Source organism: Trachypithecus francoisi, unplaced genomic scaffold, assembly GCF_009764315.1.
Source record: "Trachypithecus francoisi isolate TF-2019V2 unplaced genomic scaffold, Tfra_2.0 Lachesis_group2, whole genome shotgun sequence".
Classification (NCBI taxonomy): domain Eukaryota; kingdom Metazoa; phylum Chordata; class Mammalia; order Primates; family Cercopithecidae; genus Trachypithecus; species Trachypithecus francoisi.
This window is the reverse complement of record NW_022681465.1, coordinates 120,923,603-120,941,341: the sequence shown is the minus strand read 5'-3', so window position 1 is coordinate 120,941,341 and position 17,739 is coordinate 120,923,603. Positions and strand designations below refer to the sequence as shown.

At 41.5% G+C, this 17,739-nt stretch overlaps 2 protein-coding genes across 4 annotated transcripts in view; both read right to left on the bottom strand.

Annotated features, from left to right (window-relative positions):
* CUNH5orf47 (chromosome unknown C5orf47 homolog) overlaps window positions 1-13,529 on the bottom strand; it is a 109,732-nt gene extending 96,203 nt beyond the window's left edge. For both annotated transcript variants that reach the window (XR_004429938.1, XM_033180333.1), the window contains exons 1-4: window positions 13,097-13,529; window positions 4,449-4,534; window positions 2,886-2,985; window positions 1,447-1,482 (exon numbers count right to left, since the gene is read on the bottom strand). Coding sequence is in view for 1 of the 2 variants with exons in the window: in XM_033180333.1 (XP_033036224.1) it covers window positions 1,463-1,482; window positions 2,886-2,985; window positions 4,449-4,534; window positions 13,097-13,421 (531 nt within the window). In the remaining variant the exon portion in view is untranslated. The remainder of the gene's footprint in view (window positions 1-1,446; window positions 1,483-2,885; window positions 2,986-4,448; window positions 4,535-13,096) is intronic.
* The window catches only part of NSG2 (neuronal vesicle trafficking associated 2), a 133,410-nt gene that overhangs the window by 101,116 nt on the left and 14,555 nt on the right, over window positions 1-17,739 (bottom strand). The window contains exons 2-3 of one of the 2 annotated variants that reach the window (XM_033180330.1): window positions 4,449-4,534; window positions 1,447-1,482 (exon numbers count right to left, since the gene is read on the bottom strand). The exons of the other annotated variant lie outside the window; for it this stretch is intronic. Of the exons in view, the coding sequence (XP_033036221.1) occupies window positions 1,447-1,466 (20 nt within the window). The 5' untranslated portion in view covers window positions 1,467-1,482; window positions 4,449-4,534. The remainder of the gene's footprint in view (window positions 1-1,446; window positions 1,483-4,448; window positions 4,535-17,739) is intronic. 2 annotated transcript variants of the gene reach the window in all.

Sequence of the window (17,739 nt, the reverse complement as noted above, 5' to 3'; positions counted from 1 at the left end):
CCCTGCTCTTAGGTTACACACACTGAAGTATTTATACACAGACAGAGAAGAAGAATGAGCAAGCAAATGTGGCAAGATGTTAAAAAACAGCATATCTTAGTAAAGAGTATATTGGAGTGCTTTATATTAGCCTAATAATCTTTCTGTAGATTTGAAATCATTTAGAATAAAAGATTAAGAAAATGGTCCATTTCTTCATTCCCTACTGAATGAAGTACAAATCCTCTGCCCAAAATTCAAGTTAGACTCTTAGAAATACTATCTCAGTATACTTTTATAACTTTCTTAGGTTACTGTGTCAAACAATCTTTAATCAAAGTGTACATTCCCTACACGTACATTCCCTAAATGTTTTCTTGACTCCATGAATTTGCTCATGTTAATATCTAAAATATACTCTCAGTTGGACACAGTGGCTCATGTCTGCAATTCCAACACTTTGGAAAGCTGAGGCAGCAGGATTACTTGAGGCTAGGAGTTCGAGACCAACCTGGGCAACATAGCTAGATCCCCAACTATACAAAATAAAAATTTAACTAGCCAGGCATGGTGGTGCGTACTTGTAGTCCTATCTACTTGGGAGGGAATGCTGAAGTGGGAGGATCACTTGAGCCCAGGAGTTAGAAGCAGTAGTGAGCTATGATCGAGTGACTATACTCCAGGCTGGGTACAGAGTGAAACTGTGTCTCTTTAAAATAAAAAAATTTTAAAAAAGGATAACTGTGTGTAGATTTCAGTAGATAAGTAGAGGTGACAAAAAAGAAAGTAGTAGTAGACAGCCTAAAGAAAATCAGAGGTACATGACCAGAGGTCAAGGGTAGGATGGAGATTTAAGGGTAATATACCCAGGAAGAGTAGTTGAAGCTATAAAAATCTGTGAGTTATCTCGGAGTGAATATGTAAAGAGAGAATGGGGCCAACAATTACTCCTAGGACAGCATTTGTTATTAGGTGGTAGCAAAGGTAAATATGGTAAGGGAGGCAGGACAAGGGCCATAACACAGCCTGCAGTGCAGGACACTAAGAAATAAAAAGGAGCAGTAGTAAGATAGCATGAAATATGACAATATATTCAAAGGAAAAGAGAACTAAGTGAGGTATAAACAAAAAGAAGAAGATTCTGTCCTCAGAGGTACAATAGAAAAAAAGAAAGAAGAAGAAGGAAAAACATGGAGCATAATAGCATGACGGACATGGGGCCCAAATGAAGTTTTAAAGGTAAGTATTTTTTTTTTTTTTTGAGACGGAGTCTCGCTCTGTCGCCCAGGCTGGAGTACAGTAAGTATTTTAACGAGCACCTACTATGTGCCAAACATTGGATTTAAGAAAGGAAACAGGCTGGAATTAGCAATAGTTGGTTATACACTAAAGTTTGGAGAAGGGAGAATATAGAAGGGAAGAGAAAAAAATTTATACTCTATAATTATTACCTAAATAGATTCTTACCAGAAGATAAGAAGATTCATCTTGTATAATTTGAGCCTGCAAACAACACAAAAAATAAGGAAAATTTAAGTTGGCATCTAGCACTGGTTTTCCCATTAATAAATACATATTATGGAATACAAGTTATAATACATTTTTAAACATAATTATGAGTTTTATAAAGAAGTTCTGTAATCTAGTTTAACACTGTAATGTAAAATAATGAGCTTGTTTGGAAGAGGCTATTTATGGAAAACACAGCATATCATTTTAAGTTGTTAAATAATCCTTACAAGATTACATTTAAGAGAAGGCCTCTTGCTGAGGCAGAAAAGAACCCAACAAGCTCAAAGTTATGCAGTGATCTGAACTAGCACTCAGAAGTATGTCCAGGTTTTGTGCACACTGCTCTGCCTATTCAAACATCCTTTTCGTTTAAGATACCTCTGACTACTTTTCTTTTTCCTATCCACCCCCTACCTCATTCTCCTCCTTTCTGGACAAGAAAAGTGAAACACATTATCACTAATCTGCCATTATTGCAAACAATTCATGCTACCACTGATGCAATATTTTATGAACCATAAGTTTCCACTGCTTGCAAAATGGCATTGTTTTCATGATTATCTTATGAAAATATTCTTCATGAAATTAAATATTGCAGTTTTACTGACTATGAAACAGAAGTTGCCATAGAATGACTGTACTAAGAACTCACAGAAACGTTCATGATAGCATGTGTAGGAAAGAAAGACGTGTTAAGGAAAGAAACGTATGTCAAGGAAAGAAAATAACTTGTGATTTATCAATTCACATGGCATTATTAGTTACATGAATTTTATCCAACTTAATTTTTTGAAAATCCAGAACTATAAATTATTTTAATAAACACACCAGACTACATCTAATTTTGCTCTGACCACGATATCAACTCAATCGTGATGCAGCTTTAGAGCACGGTTTAATTCATGAGTTGTTTCCCAGGAATGAAATAATGATATCAAGGCCATAACTCAAGGGCAGATTTTGTTAAATGCATTAAGCAGGAGTGTAGCTTTCATGGATAGGAAATGACTTCACCAAGTGACACAATGTAAAATTTTATATTGCAGTTAAAATGTTTTTCTTCATCAATACTGATGAGTTTTGTAATTTCTATTTTTTAATTGCCATTAAGATTCACATTTAACAGAAAAGTATGTTCCCTTTGCTAAGTAAATTCCAGTCATTCCTTCTACATTCCTCCACTCACTCCTATACCTGTGCTCTCTGCACTCACTGCTTCTAGGTACTCTGTACTTCTAATTATGATGAACACTGATAATATGCTAGTCTCATTTCTATAGTTCTGTATATTGAATGTGACAATTAAGAAAACTTCTGATCTCATGCAATCCCAGGATAACTAAACTGTTACAGAGGCCACTCTTTTTAACACAATAAAAATTATCTTAACTTACTTTCACTAGATAACCTTTGGCATTTCAGCCTGTGTCTATATTTTTCATTTTCTTCAAGCATTCTTGAAATGACTTTGTATACTCTATTCCATACTAAAACCTTAAAAAGATAAGCACAGTGAAAGAATGCTGAGCAGAAAAGTAGGAATATATTTTCATGGAGGCAACCGGGAATGACTCAACTGTGTTGTACGTCAATTGATATCATCATTAAAGGCTATATCAGCATTTAGAGAACTAAAACCTAAGTGTAATTGTTTACCCACAATCACTGAAATATCTGTTCTCTTCATTGAAATTCCTGGAATTTCCTCCCTGTAGTATTTAAATTAACAGTCCTGGATGAAGTTGCCTTTCAAAGGCAATGACTATAAAGTCCAACCTAATTGATTCTAACACATTCCATTCTGAAAGGCAATTTTAAAAAATTGTGAATTTATATTCTGATGATTAAACCATTGGGCAATGATTTTATTTTTAAATGTATTTTATTCCAGTTAAGAACTAAGTATTTCTCCTAGGACACACCAAAGCAATAGGACTAGAGAATGTAAATATACTGGAAGAGAAAGAACAAGGATTATAGAATCAAACAAATAGATCTAGGCTCAAATTCTGGCTTTGCCATTTTCCAGTTGCCTGACAATGGGAGAGTATTTTAATCTCATCTAGGAATAACTTCATACACTGGATTATAAGAATTAAGGAAAAAATATTTAATACATATGTAAAGCACCTACCCCAGTATCTGGCACACAGTAATTAAAAGGAAGTATTGGTTATTGCTCTTTTCTCCTCACCTAAAAGGAACTGGTTCTTAGAAGAAACATCTCTTAGTACAGTAGGAAAATTAGATGCTCACTCAAAATACATTTGGTACAAGAGTTATTAACCGCTAATGCTATTTTATACCATACACAGATATCAAACAACTCAAAGCTCAGAAACAACACAATGTTATGTGTCGCTATCAACCAATAATCTCTCTAAACTGAATATAAATGATGCTGTGAAGTATAAACATACAGTGGCAATCAAAGATTTGCAGAGCATCTGATCTCGAATATGTTCAAAACACTCAAGTTACCATGACATTTGGACAACTAGCAGCGAGAACAGTTCAGCAGCAGTGGATCATCCTTCTCAGATTGCCTGCTATAAACCTATAACATATTCCTTGTCTTTAAAAAGACCGCTATAGTTACATTATTCTTTTCTATGAAATCTGTGATTTTCTTCTTATACTACATTATCTGTCACAGTTTATTATCTTCTATGGAACATATATCATGCTTTGAAAAATCCTCCAATGGGGTTACATTTTGATTAAAATGTGTTTTATACCTTCACTGCTATAACACTGGAAGGACAATTCTTTATGGTTAATAAATATTTCCAAACCCAGTTCCATTTCTGCTGAATTACTTCTATTTCTCATTTCAGAAAATTAAATTATTCAAAAGATGGAACTATTTTCACTATCTTCAATATCTTTACACATTTGTATTTAGAGAGGATGATCTAAAATTCAAATATTGCTCATTCTCCTTCATAGCAATATACCTTTTTCTTTTTCTTCATTATTTTGGAAGCTTCATTCAATGGTATGGGAAAATCAAACTTTTTAGCTGCATCCTTCTGGATTAAACCTAATATTTAAGAAGAAAGTGAAAAGGTCAACATATGTAAGGATTTACTATTTGAAAATAGAGACCATATAAATGTTTCCTGAGGTCTCTTTGAAGATTTTTATACTTGTTGGTGTATTTCTGATCACCAGGTAATACTGGTTTACCAGTTCACTAACAACATGTTGAAAACAACCAAGAAAACTAGACATAATCTGGCAAGTACCTAGCAAATCATCCAGCTAGTTCAAGTCTTCCTTTTCTGCTTTGTAAGGCTAATCCCAAAAAGACCAACAACAAAATGAACAAATACCAGATAACACATCTTGCCCCAGTGTATCTCTACAGTCCCCATTCTTCTCAGTGCAACTCCAGACAGACACTACACTTCCAACTACACAATACTACACAATACCTTGTGGTTCCTCAAATGTATCTAATTCCTAAGACTTTCAGCACACACCACACACACACACACACACACCTCCCAGGCAAATTTCTACCCATTCTTCAAGACTCAGCTCACACGTACCTCTTCTCTACAGCCTTCCCTCAAGCACACGCAGCTCAACATGCAGCACTGGCTCCCAGAACACCTTCTTCACAGCACTCAGCCCACCTTTTTATCACGTGTTTCCTCCACTAGGCTCTGACCTCCTGGAGGGCAATGGCCATGTGTGTCTTACTCAACTTTCCACTCACACTACCACACACACAGTAGTATAATAAGGGTTATCCAGAGTGAATGGGCTTCCTGAACACTCACTAAACCATGCTGCCTTCCCAAATGTTAACTGTTAGAAGAAAACCCAAGGGTTTGTTTTTCCAAAGGTAAAATTATAAAATAATGAGCATGTGTTCCCCGAAAGTCTTTATATTAGCTCTCATTTTGTCTAGAATATTCCCTCACCTCAACCCTTCCCCACTTTGTTCCTACCCTACCACTGCTCTATATCTCACTTTCTTCTACTCATTCAATACTTAGCTTTCCAGGGAGCATTCTCTGATCTGACAAAGCACCCTCTGCTCAGGTATCATAGGATTTATCACACTGTTTACTTGAGGAGTGTGTTTTATACTTCACTGGAGATCCAGTATCCAATTCTATAGATATCGGCTATACAGTAAGTATTCCATTTATTGAATAAACTAGAATATGCTCTAAAATGGCATTTCTCAATCTGTGAGAAACATGCCACTGATTTGGAGCAGGTCACAGACATACAGACATAGTACTAAGGAATATTAACTCGTGTTGAGAAACTCATTCCCTTTCCAGTTTTTTTCAATCTTCTGATTACATTTGGGAGAAAGTTTAAGTTTGGTACCAGTATGTCATCAAGCCTTCTCTAAGACTTGTTCATCTCCCTTTGTGACCAGAGACAACTCTCAGCAGACAACCTACTTACCTAGAATTTAATAATACTGTTTTGCCTTTATTATATTTGTTTCTAATTAATTTCTATTTATAGCAAATGGTACAGGTTTTCCACTGAAATAATGATTTAAAGTGTTCTAAAAAGAAATTTAATTAAAAGGGAAAATGTACCTATTTAAATAAATATATTAAGTAAACAATAGTACAGATGATATGTAGGTATGGCATAGAAAAATAAGTTTGGGAAACTCTGCTCTCCATATACCCATATCTATCGTTCCCTCTAAATGCCTACAACCTTTGGAATACTATATTTGCATCATTCCCAAATGCTTCTTGTTTGTAAGTCTTACCCAACATAAACCTATACTCCTTGAGAAAGCACAGGAGTCATCAAGTCTACCCATAATTACTTGGGGATCTAAAATACAACAAGTACAGAAGATATGAAAAAGAAAAAAGACATATTTCTTCACTCATATTGTGTATTGTACTGAGACTAGCTCCAGTGTATTTCATGGATTTCGTCCTGACTTATGTTTCAAATCTTTCTCTAGTCCTCTTTCCACCTACTCTGACCCAGTTGTTCGTCCTAATCACTGCCCATCACTGATCCATACTCAGCGCTTTGTTCACATGTTTTCCCCACCTAATTCTCCTATCTCAGCCCCACGTGTAAATCTCATGGAGCTTCCACCACCATAAAGCCTTCCCTGATTCTCTCATTCCCCAAATCATTCACCACTTCCAAAGCATTCATTTGTACTTCCACTCATTCCTCATCTTCCATTATGTGTAAATTATAAATGTAGCTTTCAAATTCTGTAAGGACAGGGAACTGGCCTGATTTATTAGTCTTATTTGAAATGTTAGAAGAGTTGATTTGCCTACTCCTGAATCTCTAAACTTCAGTACATTTTCCAAACAGATTACAGTTTATCTTTCAGAAGTGCAGCTATCTCTGATAACTTTACTCCACCCCACCATTCAAAAATCTTCAGTGACTATAAAAATGACAGTCTCCAAGGTATTCCATAATGTGGTCCAAAACTTACTTTTCATTCATTCAATAAAAAGTACATGTCCACTGTGTGCTAGATATGCTAATCACCATCTTCCCTTCAAGCCATCTCTGTTCAATGTGCCAGCATTTACTGGGCACTTATTCTGTGCCAAACACTGTGCTAGGCACTCTGCATGTATTACTTCATTTAACCTTCACAGCAACCCTTTAAGGTAGGAACCATTACCCCCATTTTACAGATAAGGACACTGAGAATAGTGGTTAACTAACTTGGCCAATATTATCCTGCTGATAAATGACAGAACCAAGGATTATGTCTTTCTGACTTCAAAGCCAATGCTCTTGAAAACCTCTACTGTCCCACCAGTGATTTCTCTATTCATGTCCCCCTGATTTTCTGCATCTATGCCTCTTCTTTCCTTGAACTTCACTATCAAAGCTATTCTCAGCTCACTCTTACAACACTCATATCTACTAGTTTATATTCCCATTATTCATTAATAAGTCCCTTGAGAGCAGACTACTTGTCTGACACATCTGTGTCACTAACACCTGACCTAGTGCCCACAACATGATGTTTTAAGTAAATGTTACTGAAAAAATAATTCATTTTTCCCCCATAGAGAGTGACACATTTAATTAATGTCTACTTAATATTAACATTAAGGGCTGGGTGTGGTGGTTCACACCTGTAATCCCAGCACTTTGGGAGGCCAAGGTGGGTGGATCACCTGAGGTCAAGAGTTCAAGACCAGCCTGGCCAACATGGTGGAATCCCGTCTCTACTAAAAATAAAAAATTAGCCGGGCATGGTGGCACATGCCTATGGTCCCAGCTACTTGGGAGGCTGAGTCAGGAGAATCACTTGAACCTGGGAGGCAGAGGTTGCAGTGAGCTGAGATCACACCACTGCACTTCTTCCTGGGAGACAGTGCAAGACACTGTCTCAAAACAAAAACAAACATTAAGTATACCCAAGACTGAGTAAAACCTAAGCACTTAAGCACTTTCTGGCTTGGTTTAAATATAAGTCTACCCCAGGACCCCCTTCCCTTGACTATATCCTTGGCTTCGCAAGCGCAGCAGGGTGGTCACTGACGTTAGTAGCTCCATTATCCATCCAGTTGCCCAGCACAGAGACTTCAGACTCGACCACAATTCTTCCTTCTCTCTTTCAATAAGCTATGTCCATTCTGCCTCCACTGCCAACGCCTTAGTTCAGGCCTTCACTCTTTCCACTGGACTACTGTAACTGCCTTGTAACTGTTCTCTGGCCTCCAATCTCTCCCACCCCCCAATTCCTTTGTGGCAGGGGTAACATGATCAGATCCAGAGGAAGGAGAACTAGGAGGCGGGAGTGGCTGGACTGAGAAGAAGCTCCAAAACACTTCCCAAAGCCAAACTTGCACCAAAAAAAGATCATGGTTACTGTTTGGTGGTCTGCTGCCAGTCAGATCCACTATAGCTTTCTGAATCCCGGCAAAATCATTACATCTGAGAAGCATGCTCAGCAAATCGACGAGATGCACCAAAAACTGCAATGCCTGGAGGCAGCACTGGTCAACAGTAAGGGCCCAATTCTCCACAACGACGACAGACCATACACTGCACAACCAACGCTTCAAAAGTTGCACAAATTGGGCCACAAAGTTTTGCCTCATCCACCACATTCACCTGATCTCTTGCCAACCAACTACCACTGCTTCAGGCATCTGGACAACTTTTTGCAGGGAAAACGCTTCCACAATCAGCAGAACACAGAAAATGCTTCCCAAGTGTTCATCAAATCCCAAAGTGTGGACTTTTATGCTACAAGAATAAACACTTATTTCTTGTTGGCAAAAATGTGTTGATTGTAATGGTTCCTATTTTGATTAATAAAGATGTGTTTGAGCCTAGTTATAATGACTTATAAGTCAAGGTCCAAAACCACAATTACTTTTGCACCAACCTAATAAATTATCAAAGTAAATTTAGTTCTGAAAGAATAGCAAACAAAGTATTTACATATTTTTCAACTTGAGATTTTTTTTCAGTCTAACCTGCCTCTAAGTCAATCCCCCCTGTACAGCACGGACTAATAAATCTGATCCTATCACTTTTCTTTTCTTTTTTTTTTTTTTTTTTTTTTGAGACAAAGTCTTGCTGTCACTCAGGCTAGAGTGCAGTGGCACAATCTCGGCTCACTGCAACCTCCGCCTCCTGGGTTCAAGCCATTCTCCTGCCTCAGCCTCCTCAGTAGCTGGGATTACACGTGCGTACCACCACACCTGGCTAATTTTTGATTTTTAGTAGAGATGGGGTTTCACCATGTTGGCCAGGCTGGTCTCAAACTCCTGACCTCGTGATCTGCCCGCCTTGGCCTCCCAAAGTGTTGGGATTACAGGTGTGAGCCACTGTGCCCGGCTCCTATCACTTTTCTTATTCATAATCTTTTAATGCAGGGCTTCTGGGTAGCTGAAGATAACAGCAAGCAAAAAACCACACCCTCAGCATTACTTTAAGACAAAGGATGCTGAAGCTGCAAAATAACTGTAAGTGAAATGAAAGAAAAACATTAAATTGCTGCTCTATGATCCCATATGCTCTAGACCTACAGGGGCTCTGGCCAGCAGGGAAGAGAAACTAGAAACACTACAAAAATGCCTCAAAAGAGCTGAAGTGACCAATATTAAGATTACATGCATTCTAAATCTGAAAATACTAAAAAAATAACTAGGCAAATCAGAGTACAGACTATAGGGAAGAAATTTAAAGAGACAGACACAACACAGAATGCCAAGCATGCAATATAATGGACAGACTCCGTTTAAAGGGGCAAGCAAGATTTAAAGGAGCAGTCTTCCAATGGCATGGTTTCTGAGGTGAAAAGAACAAAAAGGATGACAAATTAGGTCACAGAGAAAACAACAGTAACATCCATAAAATGAAGGCATCACAAACAATACTCTTGATCACAATAAACCTACCATTTACTAGCAAAAATTAAAAATAAAACTCTGAGATGCTCTGAAAACTTAAAAAATTTAAATCTATTAAGCAACTCTATGGAAAAGAGTTAAAAATTACAGAATTTCTTTTAAAAATAGTGACAATGAAAACACTACATATGGGAAACTACGGGATGTATTTAAAGTAGTGGTTAGAAGAAAATTCATTGCACTAAACACTTAATAACAAGAATAAAAATAAATGAATTAAATGTCCTGCTCACAAAAAAAGTATAAGAAGAACAAAGTAAACCAAAAGAAAGAACAAGAAATAATATTAAAAGCAGAAATTAATGAGGAAGAGACTAGAGAAACAAAATATCTAATTAATAAATCAGAACCTTGATTTTTCTTTTTTAGAGACAGGTTCTCACTCTGTCTCTCCAGGCTGAAGGCCGTATCATAGCTCACTAAAGCCTTGAACTGCTGGCCTTAAGCAATCCTCCTGTCTCAGCCTCCCAAAGTGGTAAACTTACGAGGTGTGAGGCACTGTACCTGGTCAAAATCTTAGTTTAAAAAAAAAAGTAACAAAACTGACAAAATATTGGCTAATTTGATCACGAAAAAGGGAGAGTGCACATATATACAGGAAAAGAAATGACAAGAGGGAAATGACCATTAAAACGCAAGAAAATGTTTAAACATCATAAGACACCACTTTGCAGATATCTATGCAAACGAATTTGGAAACCCAGATGAAACAGATAATTCCTTAAGGAAATACAGGTTACTAAAATTGACCTATTAGAGTTAGGAAGCCTACAAAGGTCAATCTCCATAGAAAAATATAGAGAAGGTTATTAAGGAATTATCCCACAAAAAGCACTAGGTCCTAATAGTTACAGAAGAATTCTACCTAAGCTTCAAAGACAAGATAATCCCAACACTCTATAAATTATCCAAGAACATAGAAAAGGAAAAATTCCTGATTCCTTTTATGAAGTAAACACAGCTCTGATACCTAAACCCGATAAAGGAGTACAAAGAAAAACTAAAGATCACTATCCCTCCTGAATACTGATGCAAAAATTATAAACAAATTATTAGCAGAGTCCAACACTATATTAGGAAAATAACACACCAAAACCAAGTAGAATTTACTTCAGGAATGCAAGGTTGGTACAATAATCAGAAATCCATTTATATTACATTCCATATTAATAAATAAATCTAAAGAAAAAGAGTATCTCCATAGACCCGAGAAATCCTCTGACAAAAATCAACACCCATTCATGATAAAAAAAAAAAAAACTGAAAAAATAAGTATTGAGGGATACTTTGTAATATTTGAAATATATAATCCTTAGTCAGATAGCCAGCACCTTATTTAATGGGGAAACATTACAGGCATTTCCCCTATGGTCAGGAACAAGGAAGGCTAAGGTGCCCGCTATCTCCAATAGTATTCAACATTGCCCCTGAGGTATTAGCAAATGCAATTAGACAAAATAAATCTATCGCAGGCAAAGAATGGGTGAAAAAGAAACAAAATTATACCTCTTTACAAATAATATATATTGATACCTGGAAAATCATGAGAATCAAGGATAAAACTAATAATAAAAGTGTCCAGTGAGTTAACAAGATCTAAAATTAGCACGCAAAAACCAACAGGCTAAGTGAAAGAAGCCAGTCACAAAAGCCTACATACTCTATGATTCAACATATATGAAATGTCCAAAATGGTTAAATCTATGGAGACAGAAAACAGATTAGTACTTGGTTAGGGCTGAGCTTATGCGTAAAGGAGGGCAAATAGGGAGAATGGTGAGTAATGTTTAATGGATACAGGGGTTCTCTTGGGGTTAAAAACACTCTAAAATAGTGGTGATGGTTACACAACCATGAATATGTCAACTATGCATGCAAAATGGGTGAACTGTATGCACTGTGAACTATAGTTTAATAAAGTTGTTATTTTATAAGTACAGGTGATGGAAATGTTCTATATCTTGATTATGGTGGCAGTTACTAGGGTGTGTATAAATCTGGCAAACCTCTTCAAAACATATGTAAATTAATCCTCAGTAAAGTTGATTTAGAAAAACCAAGAGAGGGCTGGGCGTGGTGTCTCATGCCTGTAATTCCAACACTTTGGGAGGCTGAGGCGGGTGGATCACCTGAGGTCAAGAGTTTGAGACCAGCCTGGTCAACATGGTGAAACCCCATCCCTACTAAAAACAGAAAAAAAATTAGCTGGGCGCAGTGGCAGGTGCCTGTAATCCCAGCTACTTGGGAGGCTGAGGCAGAAGAACCACTTGAACCAGGAGAGCGGAGGTTGCAGTGAGCCAAGATCATGTCATTGCACTCTAGCCTGGGCCACAGGGCAAGACTGTCTCAAAAACAAGGAAAAAGAAAAACCAAGACAGGCCTGGCCCAGTGGCTCCTGCATGTAATCCCAGGGCTGGGAGGCTGAGGTAGGTGGATCACTTGGGCCCAGGAGTTCAAGACCAGCCTGGGCAACATAGGGAGACGCCCATGTCTACAAAAGATAAAAAAGTAGCTGGGCATGGGGGTGCCAACCTGTGGTCCCAGCTACCTGGGAGGCTGAGGTCCAGGCTTCAGTGAGCCTGTGATTGGACCACCACACTCCACTCTGAGTGACACAGCAAGAACCCGTCTCAAAAAAAATAAATTGGCTTCCTATACACAATAAGCATTTAGAGGGCATTACGTAAAAAGAAACCCCATTTACAACAGCAAAGAAGATTAAATATTTAGAAATAAATTGATCAAGACATATGGAAAACCTATGGGAGGCTAATTTTTGAATTTAAGACATTTCCTGATTTAAACGTAAAGCTCATGCTGTTTTTAGTCAGGATGACGCAACAGCATCCAAAAGTCAGTCCTCCAGGTGAGGCGGGTTCACGAAGTCAACCAATCTCACTCAGCCAGAACCGCAACACGCAGGACAAAAGCCTCCGTGAGGGGGCCGTAAAGGCTCCATTCAATAACCTCTCCTCTTATGTCAGGTGCCCGTCCCGGCTACCGCTAGTCCTCTGAAGGGAATTACTGGGCTTCCACTTTGCCCCCGCCTGCTGGCAACACGGCTTGACAGGAAAGCCGCCCCCAACCTCCCACGTGCCGCAAGATGGCGCCCAGCAGGTGAGCCCGCCCCGCCGCGCCCCTTCCCGCCCCGCCCCTCCGCGCCCCATCCCGCCCCGCCGCACCCGGTCGCACGGTGCCACCTGCAAGCGCCGTCGGTCTGGTGCCGCTTCGCACGCTCGATGTCCGCAGCTGGGAGGAGGCAGGGGCCGCGGCCTCCACACCAAGGGTCGTGGCGACCCTGGGCCGGGAACCAGAGGGCAACTCACTGCCACCCTGGACTCCCGCCACCGCCGGTGCGTCCCTCGGCTTCTCCTGGCGACAGCCAGGCCTGGACCCCTGACCCCAAAGGCCTTGAGCTCCGCGGCCGCCCAGCTGCAGGACGCCACCGCACTGATGCGAGCCGAAGCGCGTCACATAGACGAAGCGCGCCGAATCCTGCTCCTGACCCCGGCCTGCCGCCGACATCACAGCCTCAGTCAACGGCTGCCCGGCCCTCAGCAAACACGACGCTCCAGGCGCCGGACGGCCCACTGTGCAGGCGAGGGGTGCGGGGAGCGGTTAGGGCCAGACCACCCTGCCGGGATTGTGGGGAGGGAGTCAGGGCCGGACCACTGCGCGAGGATGCGGGAGGGGGTTAGGACCAGACCACCCCGTAGGGATGGGGAAGGCACAGGGTTAGGGCCAGATCATGGCGCCGGGATGAGGGGGGACAGGTTTACGGCCGGACCACCCCATAGGGATGCTGTGACGGGGTTAGGGCCAGACCACGGCATGGGGATGTGGGGAAGGAGGTTAAGGCTGGACCATCCCACAGGGATGGGGGGAGGGGGCTAGGGCAGAACCACCCACTGGGGATGGGGTGACGGGGTTAAGGCCGGATCACCACATGGGGGTGGCGGGGACCACCATGCAGGGTGGGGCAGGGAGGTTAGGGCCGGACCACTGCTAGGGGGCTGGAGGGAGAAAGCTGGGCTTGAGGAGCCAGGGAGCCGGTCATTGTGTGGGCTGCAGGAGTAGGGGAAGGGCATGCTGCTGGGAGGTGAGAGGCCCAGGACACTTCTCTCCATCTGGAGAGAAGTGGAAAGAGGGCGGGTGCTGGGTTGGGGATGATGAGGAGGTACAGACCCCTCAGAGGAAATGAGCTACTCCAAGAACAGGGTGGGAGAAAGGGACCAGGTCACTACTAGGGAGACACCCCCATGCTTGGGTACGGGAGGATTTCAGAGTGAGGAACCCACACAGGACTTGAGCAGCCTGGAGCATCAGCCACCTGAATCTGGGAGCCTGGGGGAGAACACAGAGCCCTTGGCTGCCAGAAGGTTCCAGTATGCCCTTGGCCTGGCAGGTGGTGGTGATGGAGCCATGATCCCCAAGAGACACGGGGCTGAGGGGACAGGGATGTGAGGCCCAACCTGGTTAGGCACTGGCCAGCTGGGTTATTTGGGCAAGCCCTTTACCCTCTCTCTCTCCTTTTTCCTTTTTTTTTTGAGATGGAGTCTCGCTCTGTCACCCAGGCTGGAGTGCAGTGGTGCGATCTCGGCTCACTGTAACCTCCATGACCCAGGTTCAAGCAATTCTCCTGCCTCAGCCTCCCAAGTAGCTGGGATTACAAGGATGAGCCACCACACCCCACTTATTTTTGTATTTTTAGTAGAGATCAGGTTTCACCATGTTGGCCAGGCTGGTCTTGAACTCCTAACCTCTGGTGATCCGCCGGCCTTGGCCTCCCAAAGTGCTGGGATTACAGGTGTGAGCCACCGCGCCCAGCCGCTTTCCTTCTCTGAGCCTCCAGTGTCTTCAGATGTAAACTCAGGAGAACTGAGTTGTGAGGATAAATCAAAATAAGGTGTATATTCAGCATCTGGCACACAGCGAGAGATAGTTGTCCATTCAGGACATAACCTGTGAGGTGCATATTGTAATTTCTTTACATGTAAACTTTACAAATAGGTTTCCCACTAACCCTTCCCCCCCCCCCCGCCCCCCGCCTTTGTCAGAGTCTTGCTGTTTCGCCAGGGCTGGAATCCAGTGCCAGGGCTGGAGTCCAGTGATGCAATCTCAGCTTATTGTAATCTCTGCCTCCCATGTTTAAGCGACTCACCTGCCTCAACCTTGGGAGACTGCAGGTGTGCACCACCACACCCAGCTAATTTTTGGCTTGGCTAATTTTTGTATTTTTAGTAGAAATAAGGTTTTGCTATGTTGGTCAAGCTGGTCTTGACCACCTGGGCTCAAGCAATCTGCCAGCCTTGGCCTCCCAAAATGCTGAGATTAGAGGCGCGAACCACTGCGCCCAACCTGACTATCTCTTTAAATTCATGTACCATTTTATGCCAGAGGAACTGGGACTCCAAAATGTGAAGTTACTTCCCCAAAGTAATAGGTAGTGACAGAGACATACTTTCTTAAACATTTGTTTTTGAATTATATGCAGAAAGCTGCACGAATCATCACTATGTAAATGGCTGAATTTTTACACGGTGAGTATACTTGTGTAAGATCCATCAAGGTTAAGAAATGGTACACTGCAGAAACACCTCATGGCCTCACCCAGTCACCATCCTTTTCCTTTTTTTTTTGGTTTCAGATGTCATCAGTGGCCAGATGCCAGTAATACCAGGACTTTGGGAGGCTGAGGAGGGTGCTTCAGCTATAGAGGTCAAGGCTGCAGTGAGCTCTAATCACACCACTGCACTCCCTCTGGGCAATGGAGCAAGACCCTTTCTCCAAAAAAAGAAAAAAAAAAAAGTCGTCAGTTAGGTTTATCCATTTCATTTACTTTTTTTTTTTTTTTTTTTTTGAGACGGAGTCTCGCTGTTGCCAAGGCTAGAGTGCAGTGGCGTGATCTCGGCTCACTGCAACCTCCGCCTCCCGGGTTCACACCATTCTCCTGCCTCAGCCTCCTGAGTAGCTGGTACTGTAGGCACCTGCCACCACGCCCGGCTAATTTTTTGTATTTTTTAGTAGAGACAGGGTTTCACCGTGATAGTCAGGATGGTCTCCATCTCCTGACCTCATGATCTGCCTGCCTTAGCCTCCCAAAGTGCTGAGATTACAGGCGTGAGCCACTGCGCCTGGCTCTAATTTACTTCTTTCACTCAAGTTATGTCAGTGAGATACATGTTATTGTGAAACCAAGAGCTAACCTGAATAAACTCACAAAACTTAACCTGCCTTGCTTGCTTTACATTGCTTGCTTCTGGTTTTTCTTAAAACGAGGCGGGCGGATCACTTGAGGTCAGGAGTTCAAGATCAGACTGGCCAACATGGTGAAACCTCGTCTCTACTAAAAATACAAAAATTCGTTGGCGTGGTAGTGAGCACCTGTAATCCAAGCTACTCGGAAGGCCAAGGTGGGAGAATTGCTTAAACCCAGGAGGCAGAAGTTGCAGTGAGCCAAGATCGTGCCACTGCACTCCAGCCTGAGTGACAGAGCAAGACTCTGTCTCAAAAAAGAACAACAACAAAAAAAAAAAATCTAATGCTAGCTATGACCTGAGTCCATGGATGAGAAAGAAAAAAAAAAATCCCACTATTAAGTCATGTAGCCAAACAATACATAACTAAACTCCCACAAGCTTCCTTATAAGATAACATCTCTGGATGTTGGTCACTATAGTAACGGGTGCTTAAAGGTTGTTTTTCAGGAACTGGAAGGCAGCTCTTGGTCATTTTCAGTCGGTTAAGACCACCAACCCTTCAACTGGGCCTGCATGGATGCCCAAAGAATGGCCTTTTGAAGTCAGAGGCCCAAAAACCTCACCCTCAGATCATGCCAATGCAGCCATTTTCTGCAAACGTGTGAAGAATGAAGTAGCTTGATTACACTCTTGCAGAAACCCCAATTACCTCACCTTTCCTCCCTACCAATCATCTTTCCCCATACTTAAAACCACCCTGCTTTCTATTCCTTAAATACCCTCAAGCCCTCTATTTGGGGAGGTGGATTTCAGGTTTGTTCTCCTGTCTTCTCACACAGTAGCCTTGCAAATGAAATCTTTTCTCCCTTGCAAAACCTATCACCTGTGATTGGCTTTCTGCCTGAGGGCAGAATGAACTTGGTTAGTTAACAACTGTAGAAGTTTGCATATCATTTGACTATGTCACCATTTTTTATCCTTTCCACTTATTGATGGACATTTAGTTGTCTCCAGTTTGGTTCATTATTAGTGTGGCTAAGAAGAATCTCATACATACCTTTTGTGGAAACAGGTTATAGGCTATATTATATGTTAGTGTGGAGTTGCTTAGGGTGTTCATACGTCCAGCTATAGGTGCTGCTGACAAACAGGTATCCAAAATGGTTGTACCAATTTACACTCCTCTAGCCAAGTATGAGGGTTCCACTTGCTCCACTTATTCACCTCCAGTTGGCATTGTCGTCTTCATTTTAGCTATTCTCATGGATATGTGTATTAGGGTTTTCCAGAGAAGCAGAAGCAAAAGACTCTGTGTGTGTGAGAGAGAGAGAAACTACAAGGTACACCAGCAAACTAAGATATCTAGGGAAGAGTTGATGCTGCAGTTCCAGTCCAAAGGTCCTCTGCTGGCAGAATTCTCCCCTCTTCAAGTGAGCCCAGTCTTTTTCTTCCATGCTGATATGGTTTGGCTGTGTCCCCACCCAGTCTCGTCTTGAATTGTTGTTCCCATGATCCCCACGTTGTGGGAGAGACCCAGTGGGAAGTAATTGAAATTGTGGGGGAAGTTATCCCCATGTTGCTTTTCTCATGATAGTGAGTGAGTTCTCACAAGATCTGATGGTTTTATCAGGAGCTCTTCCACC